The sequence below is a fragment of the Sminthopsis crassicaudata genome, chromosome 6, assembly GCF_048593235.1.
Source record: "Sminthopsis crassicaudata isolate SCR6 chromosome 6, ASM4859323v1, whole genome shotgun sequence".
NCBI lineage: Eukaryota > Metazoa > Chordata > Mammalia > Dasyuromorphia > Dasyuridae > Sminthopsis > Sminthopsis crassicaudata.
In genome coordinates, this window is record NC_133622.1 from 142798680 (window position 1) to 142815612 (window position 16933).

General features: G+C 35.1%; 1 protein-coding gene across 3 annotated transcripts in view; it reads right to left on the reverse strand.

The window, feature by feature from the left end:
• Positions 1 to 16933, reverse strand: part of UNC5C (unc-5 netrin receptor C) — a 400598-nt gene that overhangs the window by 127211 nt on the left and 256454 nt on the right. For all 3 annotated transcript variants that reach the window (XM_074275498.1, XM_074275500.1, XM_074275497.1), the window contains one exon: positions 12101 to 12244. In XM_074275498.1, coding sequence (XP_074131599.1) covers positions 12101 to 12244 — 144 coding nt within the window. The remainder of the gene's footprint in view (positions 1 to 12100; positions 12245 to 16933) is intronic.

The window sequence follows — 16933 nt, forward strand, 5'->3', positions numbered from 1 at the left end:
AAGCATTAAAAGGGGCATAGAAAGGTTTCTTGCATAAGGTGGGATATTAACTGAGTCTTGGAGGAAGCCAGTAAGCCAGGAGTAAAAGATGAAGAGGGAATAGGCAGAGAAAATTCAGAGAGAAAACTACCAAGGAGAAGATGATTAACAATGTCAAAAACATGAGTGAAGTTAAAAAAATATGAAGACTGAGAAAAGGCCATCAGATATATAACAGATCGTTGATAATTTTGAAGAGAATTGATTCAGTTGAGCAATGAGGTCAGAAATCAGATAATTGCTTCCAGATAATAAGAGTTCTCCACTAGTTCGTAATTAGGATGACATCTTTATGACTATTGAATTGGGGGTCCTTAAAATGAAAAAAAAATAATATCAATGAATTTGAATATTCAAAAATAGTTAAGTTTAAGCTCTCATATCCCTAGATTACTGGGACAGTAATTGGTCTGCTTGGCTAAAACCTCTTACCATACATTGGCCTCTCCTGATTGCCTCCTCCTAGAAATACTTATATAGAGAGTAAATTCAAAGTAAACTTCCAAGCCCTGCCAGGTCTTTCTTTCCAAGCTGTACTCCTATCTCTCTCTCAGGACTTTCCCTACAATGCTCCACACTGGATACTTTCATTCCTTATCTCACCTTCCCTCCCTTTTCTTCTTGCTTTTATGCCTTTGAATTTTATTCCCCCCTCTTATAAATTTCTCAAGGGTAGTCTTTCTTTTGGCTCATTCTTATTTTCTCAACATTCACACATAGGACTTGAAATGCAGTAAGCACTCAATAAATATGTGGTCTGATTTGGCCACTCTTGTCTATTCTCCACTGATGCCAAGGAAATCTTTTCAAGTCCAGATCTGATCATGTGACACCCCTAATCAATCTTTTTGATTTTTCATTGCCTCAAAGATAAAATATAGCTCCTACTTATATACTTATATACTCCTACCTTTTAAAGGCCTACAGAATCTGGTGCAAAGTTATTTTTCGAGTCTCGGGTGCATTATTGTTTCTCTTCCCATACTTCTGGAGCTAGCCAAATGTGTCTTTTTTTTTTTTTTCCTTCATGATACCCTGTGGATTGCCTCTTACAATCCCTCTGGTTCTTTAAGATACAAATCGAGTACCATCAAATGCATGAAGACTTTCCTGATTTTCCCAGGAGCCAGTGTCCTCTCCCCCAAACTACCTTGTACAGTATTACTTTGAGTATATATATATATATATACGTGTGCTTACATATACATAATATATTTTATTTATTAATTTTATATTTATAGAGTGTTTATTTTTATATATAAAATTGTCAACATCTTTGTTAGAATGTAAGCCTTTTGCCATTATGGATTCTGTCATTTTTTTTTTTTTTTTGGCCATTGGATTCTGTCCATTCTGTTATTATTTTTTTTTGTACATATATTCCTCAGTGCTTGCTTAATAAGTAGTTCATGATTGAATGGAATAAAAAGACTTGGGTCTTATTATTGGCCTTAGTAATATAACATTCAGATGACATCAGGTTACTTTACAGGCATTTAGGAAAGAACCTAACAGCATTCTTCCACTTGTCTCTAGCCAGAAACAGGACTCAGAAAAGGAGCTCCAGCGAGTCAAGTGGCTGGAACAAATGAAACCTCAACTGACCTCAGATATGGAACTCATGCAAATGGGCATGTGGAAATATGATGGTGCAACTGAAAGCAAGAAGAGGCTCTTATAAGAAGAAAAATGACAACACATGATCGGACTAGACTGAAAGTAATACATTGGGCCTAGGCAAATTCCTTTTAAATCCTTTTAAAGGAATTTTCTATATCTTTTCTTTCCTTCTCAGGGCCTGATGTATAGAGCAGTGCAACTTTGGAGCAAAGGAGTATGCAAGCAAGCATGTTGCTGTTTTTATCACCTCTCCAGTTCACACCTTTTCCCCCTGTTTTCTTCCTTGTTTGTTGCTAGAAAACTTGTCTGGTTTGAGGTCAAGACAGACTCAAGTTATATTCTCTAGGAGTAATCTTGTTCCATTCCTTTAAATCAACTTTATTTTAACTTCTAGAAGTCATTTTGATTGATTTCTTTTTGATGTTTTTGCATTTGACTCAATCTCTCCCTTCTTTCTCTCTGTCATGCTGTTTCTGTCTTTATCTATCTGTCTGTCTCTCTCTCCAAACTATTTTCTAATTCAATGAGAATCGGTTTGAATTTACTATTTACCATTGTCAAAGTCCTGAAGAAAAATGATGCTTATAAAAATATTCTATTTAAATTTGACCTCTTGAATAGGCTTATCTTGTTATATTGTTATATTATAACAGTAATAAAGGTGCGTGTGGGTGTTCAGGAAGACTAGCCCCTCTGTCTTGAGGGCTTGCCAAGCTCTTTTCAGGGCTGCTCATCTACCTTTGGTGTCTACCTGCTTCAATTAACTCAATTTTGACACCAAGAAGCTTTAATATGTGTAGTCACACCCCAAAAAACCCTTTTGGGAAATAGGCTAAACCAGGTTGAGAGTAAGGAACAGGCCTCAATTCTGTGATTGTCTTCAAATCTGTCAGTGACTCCAGGAATGTGAAGCCTTTCCCCAGTGGAATAGAGGGATGAGAACAATCTGTTTCAAATTCCTTGAAGATGACTGAAGCCAGAACTGAGGAGGGTTTAGAGCAGGGGTCCTCAAACTACGGCCCGCGGGCCAGATGTGGCCCAATGAGGACGTTTATGCGGCCCGCCGGATTATGGCAAAATCAGACCCGAAGTGACTTTCAACCTAAACTCGCATTAGCAACTCACACTGCCGGCACTGGGCTGAGGCGGCAGAGACAGAGTGTGAGGCGATACTGAGGTGAGGTGAGTTCCCAGGCCGGGGTGTGCGGTGTGGGGAAGAGAGAGAGATGCAGAAGACTGAGAACTGATGGCCCGCGGCCTTGTAAAATAACAGAAGCCACACCAGACAGGCGGGAGGGATGTACAGTGCATGCTGCGCATGTCACATGGGAATATATGGGCTGGGTGTGCGGGTATAGTCACAGTTAGTACTACAAGTCCCAGCTTGACTCTATCATTGTCATTATGCTGTAATGACAATGTAAAGGCTTCCTCTCTAGCGCATGTTGCGGTACTGACTGCTGTTGTTGCCCAGAGTGAGGCTCCTGGTACCAGGCCGTGGCCCTGTATCCATAGTGACCTCATGTCTGGCTGTTGTGGTCATCAGTTTTATCACTGTGTGTATGTTCTGTAGTTTCACAAAGAGATGGAATATTGCTAACATATGTCATCACCTTATAATCACTGGGGGTCTGACCTTAGTGCCCCCCACTTATCCTGAGTACGAGGGGGTGCAGAGCTGGTGTACTGCTTCATCCCCCTCCAGATTCCTAAGGCCCCCACACACTTGTGCAGCTTCAAGTCACATGATGACCTCCCCCGGAAGCCCCAATGTATGATTTGTCACTGAAGGTCATTCTGCACATACAATATATCACACAGCTATATACATATATGCACAGTCTTGCCTGCGATGATGATAAATTACGAGTGCAGCATGTACGATCATGCAGCGCTGGATCATGAGAATTAATCCCAGGATTCAGAGGAAGCCAGGGCATGTGGGAGGGCCGCCTGAGCGGTGACTTGTGTGCAGTGAAGGTCTGAAGCGGGAGAGAGAGTGTGGGAAACGGAGGCATCACAGCCCAGAGGCAGCTGGAGGAAGTTGGGCATGCAGTCTGTATGTCTCTGTGTGGGCAAAGTTATTGCTGGTATATTGTTTTTCTAGTGCTGCATATATATATATATATATATATATATATATATATATATATATATATATAGGCATTTTACTAATAGCAATTTGGAATCCCTTAGAAATAATGATGTCAAGAAAAAGAAAAATTGACTTGGAGTGTAGGGTATTCAAACAACAGTGGACTTATGATTACTTTTTCATGCAGTACAAGGAAAGAGCTGTATGTCCGACATGCCAGAATATAGTGTCTGTGTTCAAAGAATATAATTTGCGTCGACACTGTGAAACTCAACATAAAGATAAATATGATTGTTTGGTTGGAGAAGTGAGAAAAGATAAAATATTAAAACTGAAAAATACATTGACAACTCAGCAAAATTTTTTTGTGAATCAAGCAGCTAAATATTTCATCACTGTGAGCAAGTTTTCAAGTTGCCAAGCTAATAGCACGCACTGGCAGACCATTTGTGGAGGGAGAATTTGTTAAAGAATGCCTTCTTTCTGTTGCCAAAGAGATGTGTCCAGAAAAGGCCGATTTATTTAGTACAGTGAGTCTTTCAGGACCTACAATTACATGGAGGAATGAAGAAATGGGAGACAATCTGCATCAGCATTTGCAAAACTCCACAAAAAGAATTTCATATTTTTCCTTGGCACGTGACAAAAGCAATGATGTTCGTGATTATGCACAACTTCTAATTTTTATTCATGGGACGAATGATTATTTTGAAGTCATAGAAGAGCTTGCTGCTCTGCAAAGCATCAAAGGAACAACTACAGGAGATCTATGAAAATGTTTGCCAAACTATGAATGGTTTGGAGCTGGACTGGGCTAAATCAGCCAGCGTGACAACTGATGGTGCCCCTAGCATGGTGGGGTCTAAGAAAGGAGTAATTGCTCGCATTAACCAAGAGATGGACAAACATAACCATTCTCATCCAATAGCCATGCACTGCCTCATCCACCAACAAGTGCTGTGCAGTAAATCACTGAAGTGGGACTCTGATATGAAAATTGTGGTATCTTGTGTTAACTTCATTAGAGCTAATGCAATAAATCACACAGACAATTTCAGGAATTTCTGTCTGAGCTAAATGTTGAGTATGAAGATGTTCTATATCCACAGAAGTCCATTGGCTGAGTCAAGGGAGAGTTTTGAAACTTTTCTATGACTTACTTCCACAGATTATAACTTTTCTGCTTTCAAAAAACAAAGAAGTACCAGAGCTTAATGATGCAGAACGGAAATGGCACCTTGCCTTTCTGACAGATGTAACAGAGCTACTCAACAACTTCAATATGCAACTTCAAGGAAAGGGGAAGCTCATCTGGGATATGCAATCACATCAAACAAGTGAAGGAGGAAAACTTCTGCCATCCCTCCACAACTCAAAATCTGTTAGCAGAAAAACCTCTGATTGCATTCCCAAACAAAATATTGTGGATTCGTTGGAAAAATTGCAAAAGGAGTTCCATTATAGATTTAAAGAGCTTCATCTCCATGAACAGAACATACAGTTTTTCCGTAACCTATTTTCTATTAACATTGAAAATGTGGATACAATTTACCCAATGGAACTGGCTGAACTGCAGAATTGTGACTCTCTGAAAGACTCATTCAAGTCAGGCCGCCTTCATAATTTCTATGCATCTCTCCCCTCTGAGACATAGCCTCATCTCAGGAACCATGCACTCAAAATGGCAACCATCTTTGGCAGCACTTATGTCTGTGAACAGACTTTTTCCAGAATGAAACATTTGAAATCTCCAACCAGATCAAGACTAACGGATGCACACTTGCATCACTTGTTAGGACTAGCAGTAACAAATATGGAACCAGACAATGACCATCTCATTAGCCAAAAGCAGGCCCATAGTTCCCATTGAAATACTGGTAAGTTTGTTGGTTTAACTTTACTTCATTTTAAATATTGTATTTACTCCCGTTTTATTTTTTCACATCAAAATAAGATATATGCAGCGTGCATAGGAATTTGTTCATAGTTTTTGTTTTTACTATAGTCTGGCCCTGCAACAGTCTGAGGAACAGTGAACTGGCCCCCTATTTAAAAAGTTTGAGGACCACTGGTTTAGAGCTTAGTCAGCCTCTGAAGATGCAAGGTCATCCACTGCATTCCAGGTTATCAACAGGACTTTTCTCCTGGTACTGGACTTTTATGACTTAGGAAGAAAGACTAAGATTGATGACTTTGTTTTTTTGATTTTTGATTTTTAATTTATGAAATGAAAACAATATTTCTATGACATGGCAGAATTTTTTACAAGAATGATTACATATGAAAATCAAATCTATTATTTACAACCTGCTATTCCTTTTAAATTTAATAAAATTGTCACTTTCTTTTTCCTTTTTTTTAATGTCCCTCCCTGAAATGGCTATTAAATACAAATATGATGTATGTATGTTTGCATATATATGTAAAATGATTCCATATATACTTCTAATTATCAGAAATAAAGAAATCATGACTTTGTGCAATTCTGCTTCACTTAAATTGAATTTGCATGTAAATCAGTTTATTGTCTGTTACATTATTGGTTCTTTTCAAAAAGGAAAGACAACAACAATTATCGCAGTAATGCATTATTTGATATATTTTATTCCTCTACTAGACTATAAACTTCATAAGGATATGAGCTATGTCTTTACAATCAGTATCGGATCCTACTACAAGCTGGATCCTATACTAGGTCCTATACTAACAGCTTAGCTTAGATGTAGAAAAGATGTAACAGTATCACATCTTTTTATTTTATATTCTTTTTCTTATGCTTTTTATCAATCCCAAATCCCAATATAATTGCTCAATAAATGGATTTTAAAAAATAATCAGTGGATTATTTGATAATTACTATTATTTAAAAAACATTAATGATCTTTCTGATAATTGGGGGGAAAGGAAAATGATCATTTTTATGTCCTAGGACTTTAAAATATTGTAGAGTTGCACATGTTTAAATAAATTTTGTCAGTAGATAGTCATTAAATATCATTGCACAGAGTTTTGCCAAGTAGAAATCTGGCAATTATGCAGATAACCTTATCTATGTAGACAGTCAATCTACAAGATTCTGGATGAAAAAAATTCTCACTAAGGCATGAATTGGAATATTTGAAATGGAAAAGGCCTATTTCAAACTTCATTTTATTGCTGACTAAACTGAGATTCAACAAATTTAAAGAGGAGTACTTAACATTTTTGTGTCATAGACCATTTTGGCAATCTGGTAAGGCATATGGATCCCTTCTCAGGAAAAAAAAAAACTTTCAAAATTAATATATAAAATACACAAAATTACAAAGGAGGCAAATTATACTGAAATAGTTATCAAAACATAATTTATGTAGCCAGGTTAAACTGTGGTTTATATTATCTTGGGGGGTCAAATAACTTGTTAGTAGAGGAGATGGAACAAATTGATCATCTATGGTCTAGGGGTCTTTAAACTACTTTTTTTCCTTTTGCTACTTGTCACACCATACATACTTGTTTGTATGCATGATGTAACTGCCCTGATACAATTTACATATCTAGAACATGTTACTCTGTGGCATCCTTACCTATCTTGTAAGGAGTCTTTTTAAAAAGCATTTGTTAGATTCTATTAGTGGCAAGGTATTTATAATTTAAAATTATATATAAAATATGTTAAAATATTACATATGTATATATACACATATATACATACATATATACACATACATATACTTTAAATTTTTATTTTTATTTTTAAAATTTAATTTTATTAAAATTATTATTTTAAAATTTTTATGTCTGTTCAAATTGTGATTATCACAACTGGCATTTCCTCCTTTCTTTCTCTTCAATATTAATTTTTGGCATAGCAAAAGAAATTGGCCAAAACATCCACATTGGGACTATAGATGTTCCTTTTTGCCTATGATTCTTTTTTTGATTTTGGTAGTTAGAGGGGTAGTGATGGTGGTGATATCTGGTTATAGATCTTAATTATTTGCTGCAAAAGTTACTAACAGTTTTGTCATCTACCTTTATTCTAGAGAAAGCAAAAAGAAAATTTTTTAAAAATCATATTTTGCACTAAGTTCCATCCTTTTATAAAAACATGAAAAAGAATTCACAAGTGATTTTATATGAAGGATTATTATATGAAGAATTATTCTAAAGATATTTTAGTTTTTTCAGGGGATATGTAATATTCATAAATTCCTTAAAGGATAAAATATTTTTTCTCAATGTGGAAATGGTTATCATTTATTAAAGAAAGCAAAATCTTCTATGAACTCTAAAGAATGCATATTTTCTGGACACAAGAGGGGAATTTTCTTCCATTCTCTGCTCTATCTGCTCTCTAATTTCCAGCAAAACTCATGCTAACTTTTATTCAGTTGCCTAATTTACTGGTAAGGGTGACACATTAGCATCTATCCATAGATGTTACAGAAGGGTAGTTTTACTTGCCCTTAAGGAAAACTACAACTGAATAAACGATTCTCTCTGAAATTACTGGATTTGGAAGCTTCCTCCCTCCCTCCCTCCCTCCCTCCCTCCCTCCCTCCCTCCCTCCCTCCCTTCCTTCCTTCCTTCCTTCCTTCCTTCCTTCCTTCCTTCCTTCCTTCCTTCCTTCCTTCTTTCCTTCCTTCCTTTCTTCTTCTTTCCTTCCTTTCTTCTTCTTTCCTTCCTTCCTCCCTTCCTTTTCGTCTTTCCTCGTCTCCTTCCCTTCTTCCATTTTCCCTCGTGTCTCTCTCTCTCTCTCTCTCTCTCTCTCTCTCTCTCTCTCTCTCTCTCTCTCTCTCTCTCTCTCTCTCTCTCTCTCTCTCTCCCTCTCTCAACTCTCTGTGTCCTTGTCTCTTCCAGTATCTTTTCCTTCTGGCAAAAAAAAAAAAAAAAAAACTCAAACTTTCCTAAATCATGACATTGCATGCCAACTTTTTGCTTAGAGAACATTTTTTCTCTGAGGCAATTGGGGTTAAGTGACTTGCCCAGGATCACACAGTCAGGAAGTGTTACGTGTTTGAGACCAGATTTGCACTAGGGTCCTCCTGAATTCAGGGCTGGTACTCTATCCACTGTGCCACCTAGCTGCCCTTAGACAACATTTTCATAGATGAGTTATAAACCTCAGAAAATGAGTATTTATTAGGGAAGCACTAAAAGCCACTCCATTGTGTTCTTGCTATACATAAATCTAATTACATGAAAGGTAATTGCACTTACATAATCTTAGCATCATAATGTCATCTTCATCTGAGATAAATTCAAACCTTTAATTGAAGTTAATGTAATGGCCATCTGTCAAGCGTCCCTGGGCAAACGACCAAAATCTACTTGATGCACTGCAGATATGGTTATGCACAAGCTTTCTAAAATGTTACAAAAGATTGGTGTCATGCAAGGCCAGCTTGCACAAGAAGAAGCAGCTCAGTAATTTTCTATCAGACTTTTTGTTGTGGTGAAATTCTTGCCTCTGAAATTCTACTTATTTTACCCACGTGGCTAGGAAAATATAAATCTTGAGTTTCATTCCATGATGGTGAAAAGATTCTATTGACAAACAGGATTCTTTTTTTTAGAGGGAAATACTCTTCTTATTTTTTGACTTTTATAAAATCCTACTTTGATGCATCATTGGAATTATTCTTGTGTTAGTTGCCTATGTTCAGTCAGAGTAATGACAGATCTACGGTAAGAAATAAGAAAAAACTTAAAAAGAATAAATTATTTTTAAATTTTAACAAATGTATTAAATTTAAATTTATTTTTATTTTATAATTATAAATAAAAATTAATTTAATTTAATAAATTATTTATTAAAATGAGAAAAAATATATTATGCACAATTAAAATAATATCATCTTTAAATGCATGGCTGATGTGAAAAAAATGATATGGTTAGATGAAGGAACATTGAAACCAATCACAATAGTTTCAGTCATCTATTTTGCTACTGCCCCGAAGGGCCATGATATCTTTCCATCTTGAAACTAAAACCTTCTTTATATATTGATTCCCCATGAAAATCCCTTGAGATCAGGGACTGCCTTGTTTTCCTATTTGTATCCCTACATATTAGAACAATGTTTTACACATAATAAGTACTTAATGGGCTTTATTCTTTCATCCATCCATTAATTTATTCATAAAAAGAGGTTTTGGGAGGGTAAATTAGCTTAAAGAAAACCACGCAAGATATTCAAATAAGAAAACTCATTTAGAGGACATATAAATATGAAACTCAAAGGAAAATATGAAATAAGGAAAAGATGGAAACAATTGCAAATCTTTTCATAACTTATTTTTTCATCTGGCACTGTAGAAAACAAAGATGGGAAGAAATATTGGACTAAATCAAGAATACAGAAGTCATCTACAAAATGGAACTCACCAAAGGGAGAAGATGGGGCAGGACTTATATGTTATGTATATGGTAAATAGGTCCCAAGTAATAAGGAAAATTTTATGATGAGATAGCAGCAGTCAAGAAATTGTTAAGAAAGAAAGAAAATTAAGGACAGTGTAGGGAGGAATTTTTTTTTACAAAGACTCCAATATTAATTATTTTATATTTTTGTTCCAGAGGAAAGAATAATTTGATGTTTGTGTCTAAGGCAAAAGGGTCACTTTTTAAAATCCCTCTACTAGGTATTAAGTATCATCATGCAACTCTGCCTTATTTAAAAAAGGAAATTCTTACAAATTGGGATTTTATCATCTATGACTTGAAGGATTGCCTTGGCAATGAGACTGGAATAATAATTTAAAATAGATATGATCAAAGACCACAAAACATCTAAAATATGCAATGATAGCATACTGTTTTTCCATCACAGTTTCTTGGATTAGAAACTAATTTTAAATGTTCTCTTAAGGAATAATATCCTTCTTTCCACTTAATTTGATAATATCATATTGTTATTGTTCATTTTCATTAATTATTATAATAGTAATAATAATGACAATAATGCCTAGCATTTATATAGTACCTTAAAGTGGCAAAGTACTTTATATATGTTATCTTAATTCAAAGGTATAAGTGCTAGTATTATTCTCATTTTACATATTGGGAAAATGGGGCTGAGAGAAATTAAGTGACTTGTTCCGGATAATACAAATTTCCACAAAATTACAATGGATAATACTCCAGTGTAAATTGGCCAATATATGTAGAACTCATTTGAAGGTAGACAAATGACTAAAATACCCAAAAGACCTTGGTATGACATGTTTTCACCAATAAAAATCTATAACATTGATCCTAAGGAAATTTAATGCAGAGAAGTCCTTTTTTCATCACACTTTTCTAGAAATAAAAAAAAAAAAAGGTTTTGGCTCTTTGTGATGCCATCACAGGCTACATATTAACTTAACATATTTGTGGTGCTAAGCTCCAGGCAACATATTAACTTAACTGTACTGTCATAACAAGCTGCCATTACCTTGGCAGCTTTGCAAACTATACTGCTTTAAGGAAAAGGATCATACTCCCCAAGAGAAGATGCATATTTCCCCTTGATAATGAGGCACTTTTAAAAGCAGCAACAAGCCTTTCATTTACTCTGGATGTAGTTGGCCCATTGAAGCAATCAATCATTGAGTAAATGATACCCTAATGGCATCAAATGTGATAACATATGGAAAGTGCTTTGTAAACCATAAAGTGTTATAAAAATACTAGTTGTTCTTCTGGTCTTGTTCTTTTTATTCTTCGTGTTTTTGTTATTCTTATCCTGCTCTTTTTTGTCCTCATTAGTATCACTATTATTATTAATATCCTATAGAACTTAAAGAAGTATTGAAGATATATTGTGCTTTAAGAGATGATGAAAGGAACAGTATCAGAGAAACCCAGTTAAGAGTTACATAAAAGTGATGCTAAGTGAACTTAGCAGAATCAAGAGATAAGAAATATGATAATAATAACACCATTGAGACATGTAGAAAAACTTAAGAACTGTGACCATCATAATGACCAGTCTAGATTGGGCCATAATGTATTTTTGACATAGCCAGTTTGGGAATTTGTTTTGCTTTGATTACAACTGTTCCAAGACTTTGTGTTTCTTAAGGAGAGAAAATAGAGTATATTCTTAAGGAGAGAAAATAGAGTATATTAATTAAGATTTTAGTTTAAAAAAATAGAGTTCATATAGTTTGAAACCGATACCACAGACCACAAAAATATGTCAAGCACAAAGATTTTCAGTGAGCTTTTGTTCTGACACTTGTTGTGTAACAAGACTACACAAACCTTATCTTTCATTGGTTGGGATGACTGAAAATCAGAGCAGGTTTATATTGAGTAGCCCTTCTTCCCTTCCCATCAAATGCACTGAATCCAACTAGGAGAGAGGTTTCACTTACATGCAATGCGTACATAGGCTTTCCGGCTCTTTGTGGTGCCAGCAGAACTCCAGGCAACACACTGGCACCAATAATCTTCAGGCCCAAAGAGCTCTTCAACTTGTTGGCGGGAAATCTCAATGCTCACTTCACGGACAATGAGACCTGCCAGAAAAAATTAACATTCTTATAAGGATAAGACTCATAAAAGGGCAACATGCCAAAAAATGAGCCATGTATATCGTTTAATAGGATCTCTATAAAAATGAGGCTTGGCAGAGCTGTGTAACCATATCACAGATATAGTACTCCTTTTATCACTTTTCTCATCAGGTTTGCCTCTTCTATCTGCTCCATTCATTTTACTTGCTTAACCCTTTGCTTTTTTCTCACTTTTTATTTTGGGACTTCTTGACCCTATATCTTTTGCACTGTACAAAATTCCACCCTTCATAATGTGGTTAGAATAATAATTTCCTATGCACAGAGTCATCTTCTTCCTTACCAAATTAATTTTTCCTTTTTCTAGGAATGTCCACAATCATTTAATAGGTTTTTGATTAAAAAGAATATTAGTCTCAGCCCCCAAACATGATTGTTTCCAAGTTGCCCACTCCTCAAGTTGTCTGTGTGAACCAAGAAGAATGAAACTCACAACACAGAAAAATATAAAGAAACATACACGTCTACACATCACACCTTCCGATTTTGATCTCTATTCCTTCTTCCCTCTGTCTCTATCTCTGTTTGTCTCTATCTGTCTCTATCTGTATCTATCTATTGCATCAGTGTTACTGAATCCACTGGAAATGTAAGATAAAGGCTAGTAAAACTATCAGTCCATTTTTTAAAACCTGGATTTCTGATTTAATCCATGTAGAGTATTTAATGAGCAAACATCCTTTACCTATGCTGATCAGGCTGCAATTAAGCATCTTATAGGCTCAGACTTAGAGTGATGCTAGGGTCACAAGATATGTCGGAAGTGGAACTGGAACCTGGGCTACTTGACTCTCAAACATGATTAAAATATTTAATAAGTTATATTTTATCCAAAATCCAAGCAATCAGAAAATAAATTATTTCACCATTCTTAAATAATAATAATAATAATAATATAGCATAACAATTGTGTGTTATACCTCACTAATTACCCATGTTAACTTGGAAAATTCACTCAACCTTTCACTACTTATTTTTCCTCATCTCTGAAATAAAAGGATTAGATTAGATGATCTCTGAGGTCTCTTCCAGTTTTAAATTCTATGAACCCATGATATAGAATCGTTAAATTCTCTAAATTAGGAAAACTTCTGATTTTTTTCAGGTTTTAAATTTCATGTGGAGATCTAGAGCTGGAAAGGATCACAGGAAACAACTCATTTTTATAGATGAAAAATCCAAGGTGTGGGGAGGAGAAGGGATTTCCCAGGATCTCACAGATATTAATATTAATTGGTAGAGCCAGAATTTGAATTCATATCTTCAGATCTCAAATCCAGCACTCTTTTCACTGCCTAATCATTAAATCGTATCAAATCTGTGAGATTCTTGAATTCAGGGATTCCCAAAAAGATTGCTTCGTGCTCCATCTATTGTGCCATCTAGTGCCCTACCTCCTGATTACAGGGTTTATTTTTTTTATTTATTTATTTATTTTTATTAAGCAGCTTTGCTTCCTTGGTTCTTCTCAAAAGACATTGGAGTGGATTTCTTAAGATGACTGATGGAATTTAAAGTAGACAAGTAAAAAATCATATAAGAGCATTTTTAATGCTAATATATCTCTAAGTTGTAAATCCTGACTATAAAATAGATGTAGTTTATTTATGATAATTATGTCTTTTTTTGTGCCAAAAGAACTTGACACAATTTTTGAAAGTGCAAAGTAAGCAAGAAAATTACATTGGGAAAAAAATTATGATTTTCAATAAGTCTTTTCTTTTTACCTTGGTCTGAAAGGCATTGAGAAATATTTTTGTACTGAAGTTTTGCTTTGAAAGCTAGTCTGGGATAAAGTGGAAAAAAACATTGTTTCTACAGTCATATGTTCTGTATTTAAATTTTGATTCTGCTACTTATTATCTTTGTAACTTTAAGATGCTATACAAATTATATTATTGTTAATTATTATTTACTTTAGACCTCAATTTCCTCATTTATATGGTAAGTGGCCTAGAAATTGTCTATTTCTGAGGTCTCTTTTAGCTCTACCACAGTAGACTGTAGCCCATTAACAATTTGTGTCCTCCAAATGAAATAAAATATACCTAGTACATATGTATGAATAAAGGAATAAACAAACCAAAATGCAAAAAAGTTAGCTATGCAAATTAAAAAACAAGAGCTTAACAAGGACCACACATTTTACATTTTACTATAATAGGAAGAGTCAGCATATGTGAATAGAGAAGGTTCCTTTTCCAGTCAAATTAGAGAGGACTAATAGTTGTTAACCTGTGTGCTACACTAATTTCCATAAAATATCAAACACTCAGTACACACTTATTAAGTTATGTGAGAGGCACTGTGCTAAGTACTGGGGATAAAAAAGAGGCAAAAAACAGTTCCAGCTCTAATAGTGGAGATACTAATGAGGAAAACAACATATATTCAAATGTACACATACAGGATGAATAGGAAATAATTAATAGAGGGGATGTGCTAGAATTAAGAGGAATTCGGGAAGATTTCCTATAGATAGTGGGATTTTAGTTGGAACTTAAAGGAAAGCCAGGGGGTCAATAGTTGAAGCAGAGGGAGAAGAGAATTCTAGACATGGACAGCCAGAGAAAATGTCTGGAACCAAGAAAGGGTGCATCTTGTTGATGGAATATCCAGGAGGCCAGTGTCACTGAACCACAGAGTATATATTAAAGTATTAGGTATAAAAAGACAAAAAAGAAAGGAGACGGCTAAGTTATGAAGGGCTTTGAATACCAAAAAGAGCATTTTACATTTGCTCCTAGATACATTAGAAAGCTGCTGAAGTTTATTGAGTTGAGGAGTGACATAACTAGACCTGAATTTTAGAAAAATCATTTTAGTCACTGAATGTAATATAGAGGCAAGCAGCCTCACTAGTAGGTTATTACAATAATCAAGGAGTAAAGTGATAAGAGCATGCATTAGAGTGGTGACAATGTCAAAAGAAAAAATGGGACATATCTGAGAAATGTTACAAAGATAAAATCAAAAGGCTTTGGCAACAGATTGGATTTGGTGTGAGAAATATTGAGGAATCCAGGAAAACTCCTAGATTGGAGGCTTAAAGAACTAGCATGTGGTGTTGACCTTTATACTAATAAAGAAATAGAAAGAGTGGGTTTAGAGGGAAAGATAAGGAATTCTGTTTTGTAAATGATCAGCATAAGATGTCTACTGGAATTCCATTTGATATCTCCGAATCAGAAGAAGCCCTCCAAAACCTCGGCCATATCCTCCATTGAAGGCTTATGAAAAGATGTCAAGAATCACACAGATTGAAAAGGCAAAAATGGGCCATGATGTGTATTTAGTAAAAAAAGTGACCACAGTGAAGAAATCACAGTCACTGTCATATAAGGCATTTGTTACTTTTGTAATTTTAAAATTATTTTTACTCAAGTCCTCATGTCCATACATGCATATATATTTATATGTACATCTAAACACAGACACACATGTATAATTTGGGGGGGTATTGTTTAGATCTGTGATTTACTAAGCATAGAAAGTGCCCTGTTGTGAAAAGGCCCTGTAATAATATCAGTTATCGTTCTACAACTGAGAGCTATTTCTTGAACTGTCTAGCACTATGGCTACTTTTATATTATTATTATATAGATGATCCTTTGATGGTTCTAAGAGAAAGACATACTTAGCTTTTCAAATATTGTTTAACCTGGAATTTGTTTGATGTGATAAGACTCTAGGAAGTAGATGTTAACGATATGTCAATAACAGACCTGAGGTATTGACCAACAGTCATGGAATAGGAAGAGACATTCAAAGAGGCAACCCCACCAGAAATTTTGGGGACATATACACAGAAGATGCTATAATGGTAACATCTGGATGAAGGAGATCTGGAGGTTGCCATCTTATTCTTCCACTGATTTATCTTTCTCAAAGAAAAGGAATGCGAGGAAAGATGGTAGATCTTTCAGGTTTATCTTGGGAAGAATGGAGGCTATTCCACTGAAGAGAACAAGAATTTCCAATCAAGAAATCTGACCAATAATGAATTTAAACCTGCTGTCTACAGTGCCCTACTGGAATAAAAAACCTGGAAAAATCCCTCTGTAATGATGACACATGAAGCATCTTAGCAATTGTTCAAAATTAAATTAACTTGCTCTAGGTTCAATGTTAAATATGTTTTTCTGTATTCTAATTCTTTTAAAGTTCAGTGGTCATTTTCATATAACATGCAATTATATGAAGTTATTCAGAATATGAAGTTAATTGGAGCACCTTATTCTTATCATTCTAAGTAAAAAGGGAGTTTAATGTCCCCTTTTAGGCAAAATTTAGAGAATCTGACAATTTCCTAAGCAAAACTTTCCCCTATTATGCTAAATGGTGCTCTATGCTGTACCACAAAGACAAGCATGGAGGCCACTTTCCATTTAAGCCACAATATTTAATCACTATTCTTACATCCCAAAATAGGCCGCAACAGCATAGGTCTCAGGTCTCTACTGTTTCTAACTATTCCCATTTGTATAGCACAATAGTGTTCCTGCACAAATCTGAGAGGTAGGTTGTGTAAGCTATCTTCATCCCCATTTTCTAGAAGGGGAAACAGATTTGGCTAAAGTTAAGTGATCTCCCATAAGACCATTCAGCTAGAAGGCTGGCACCTATCTTTTT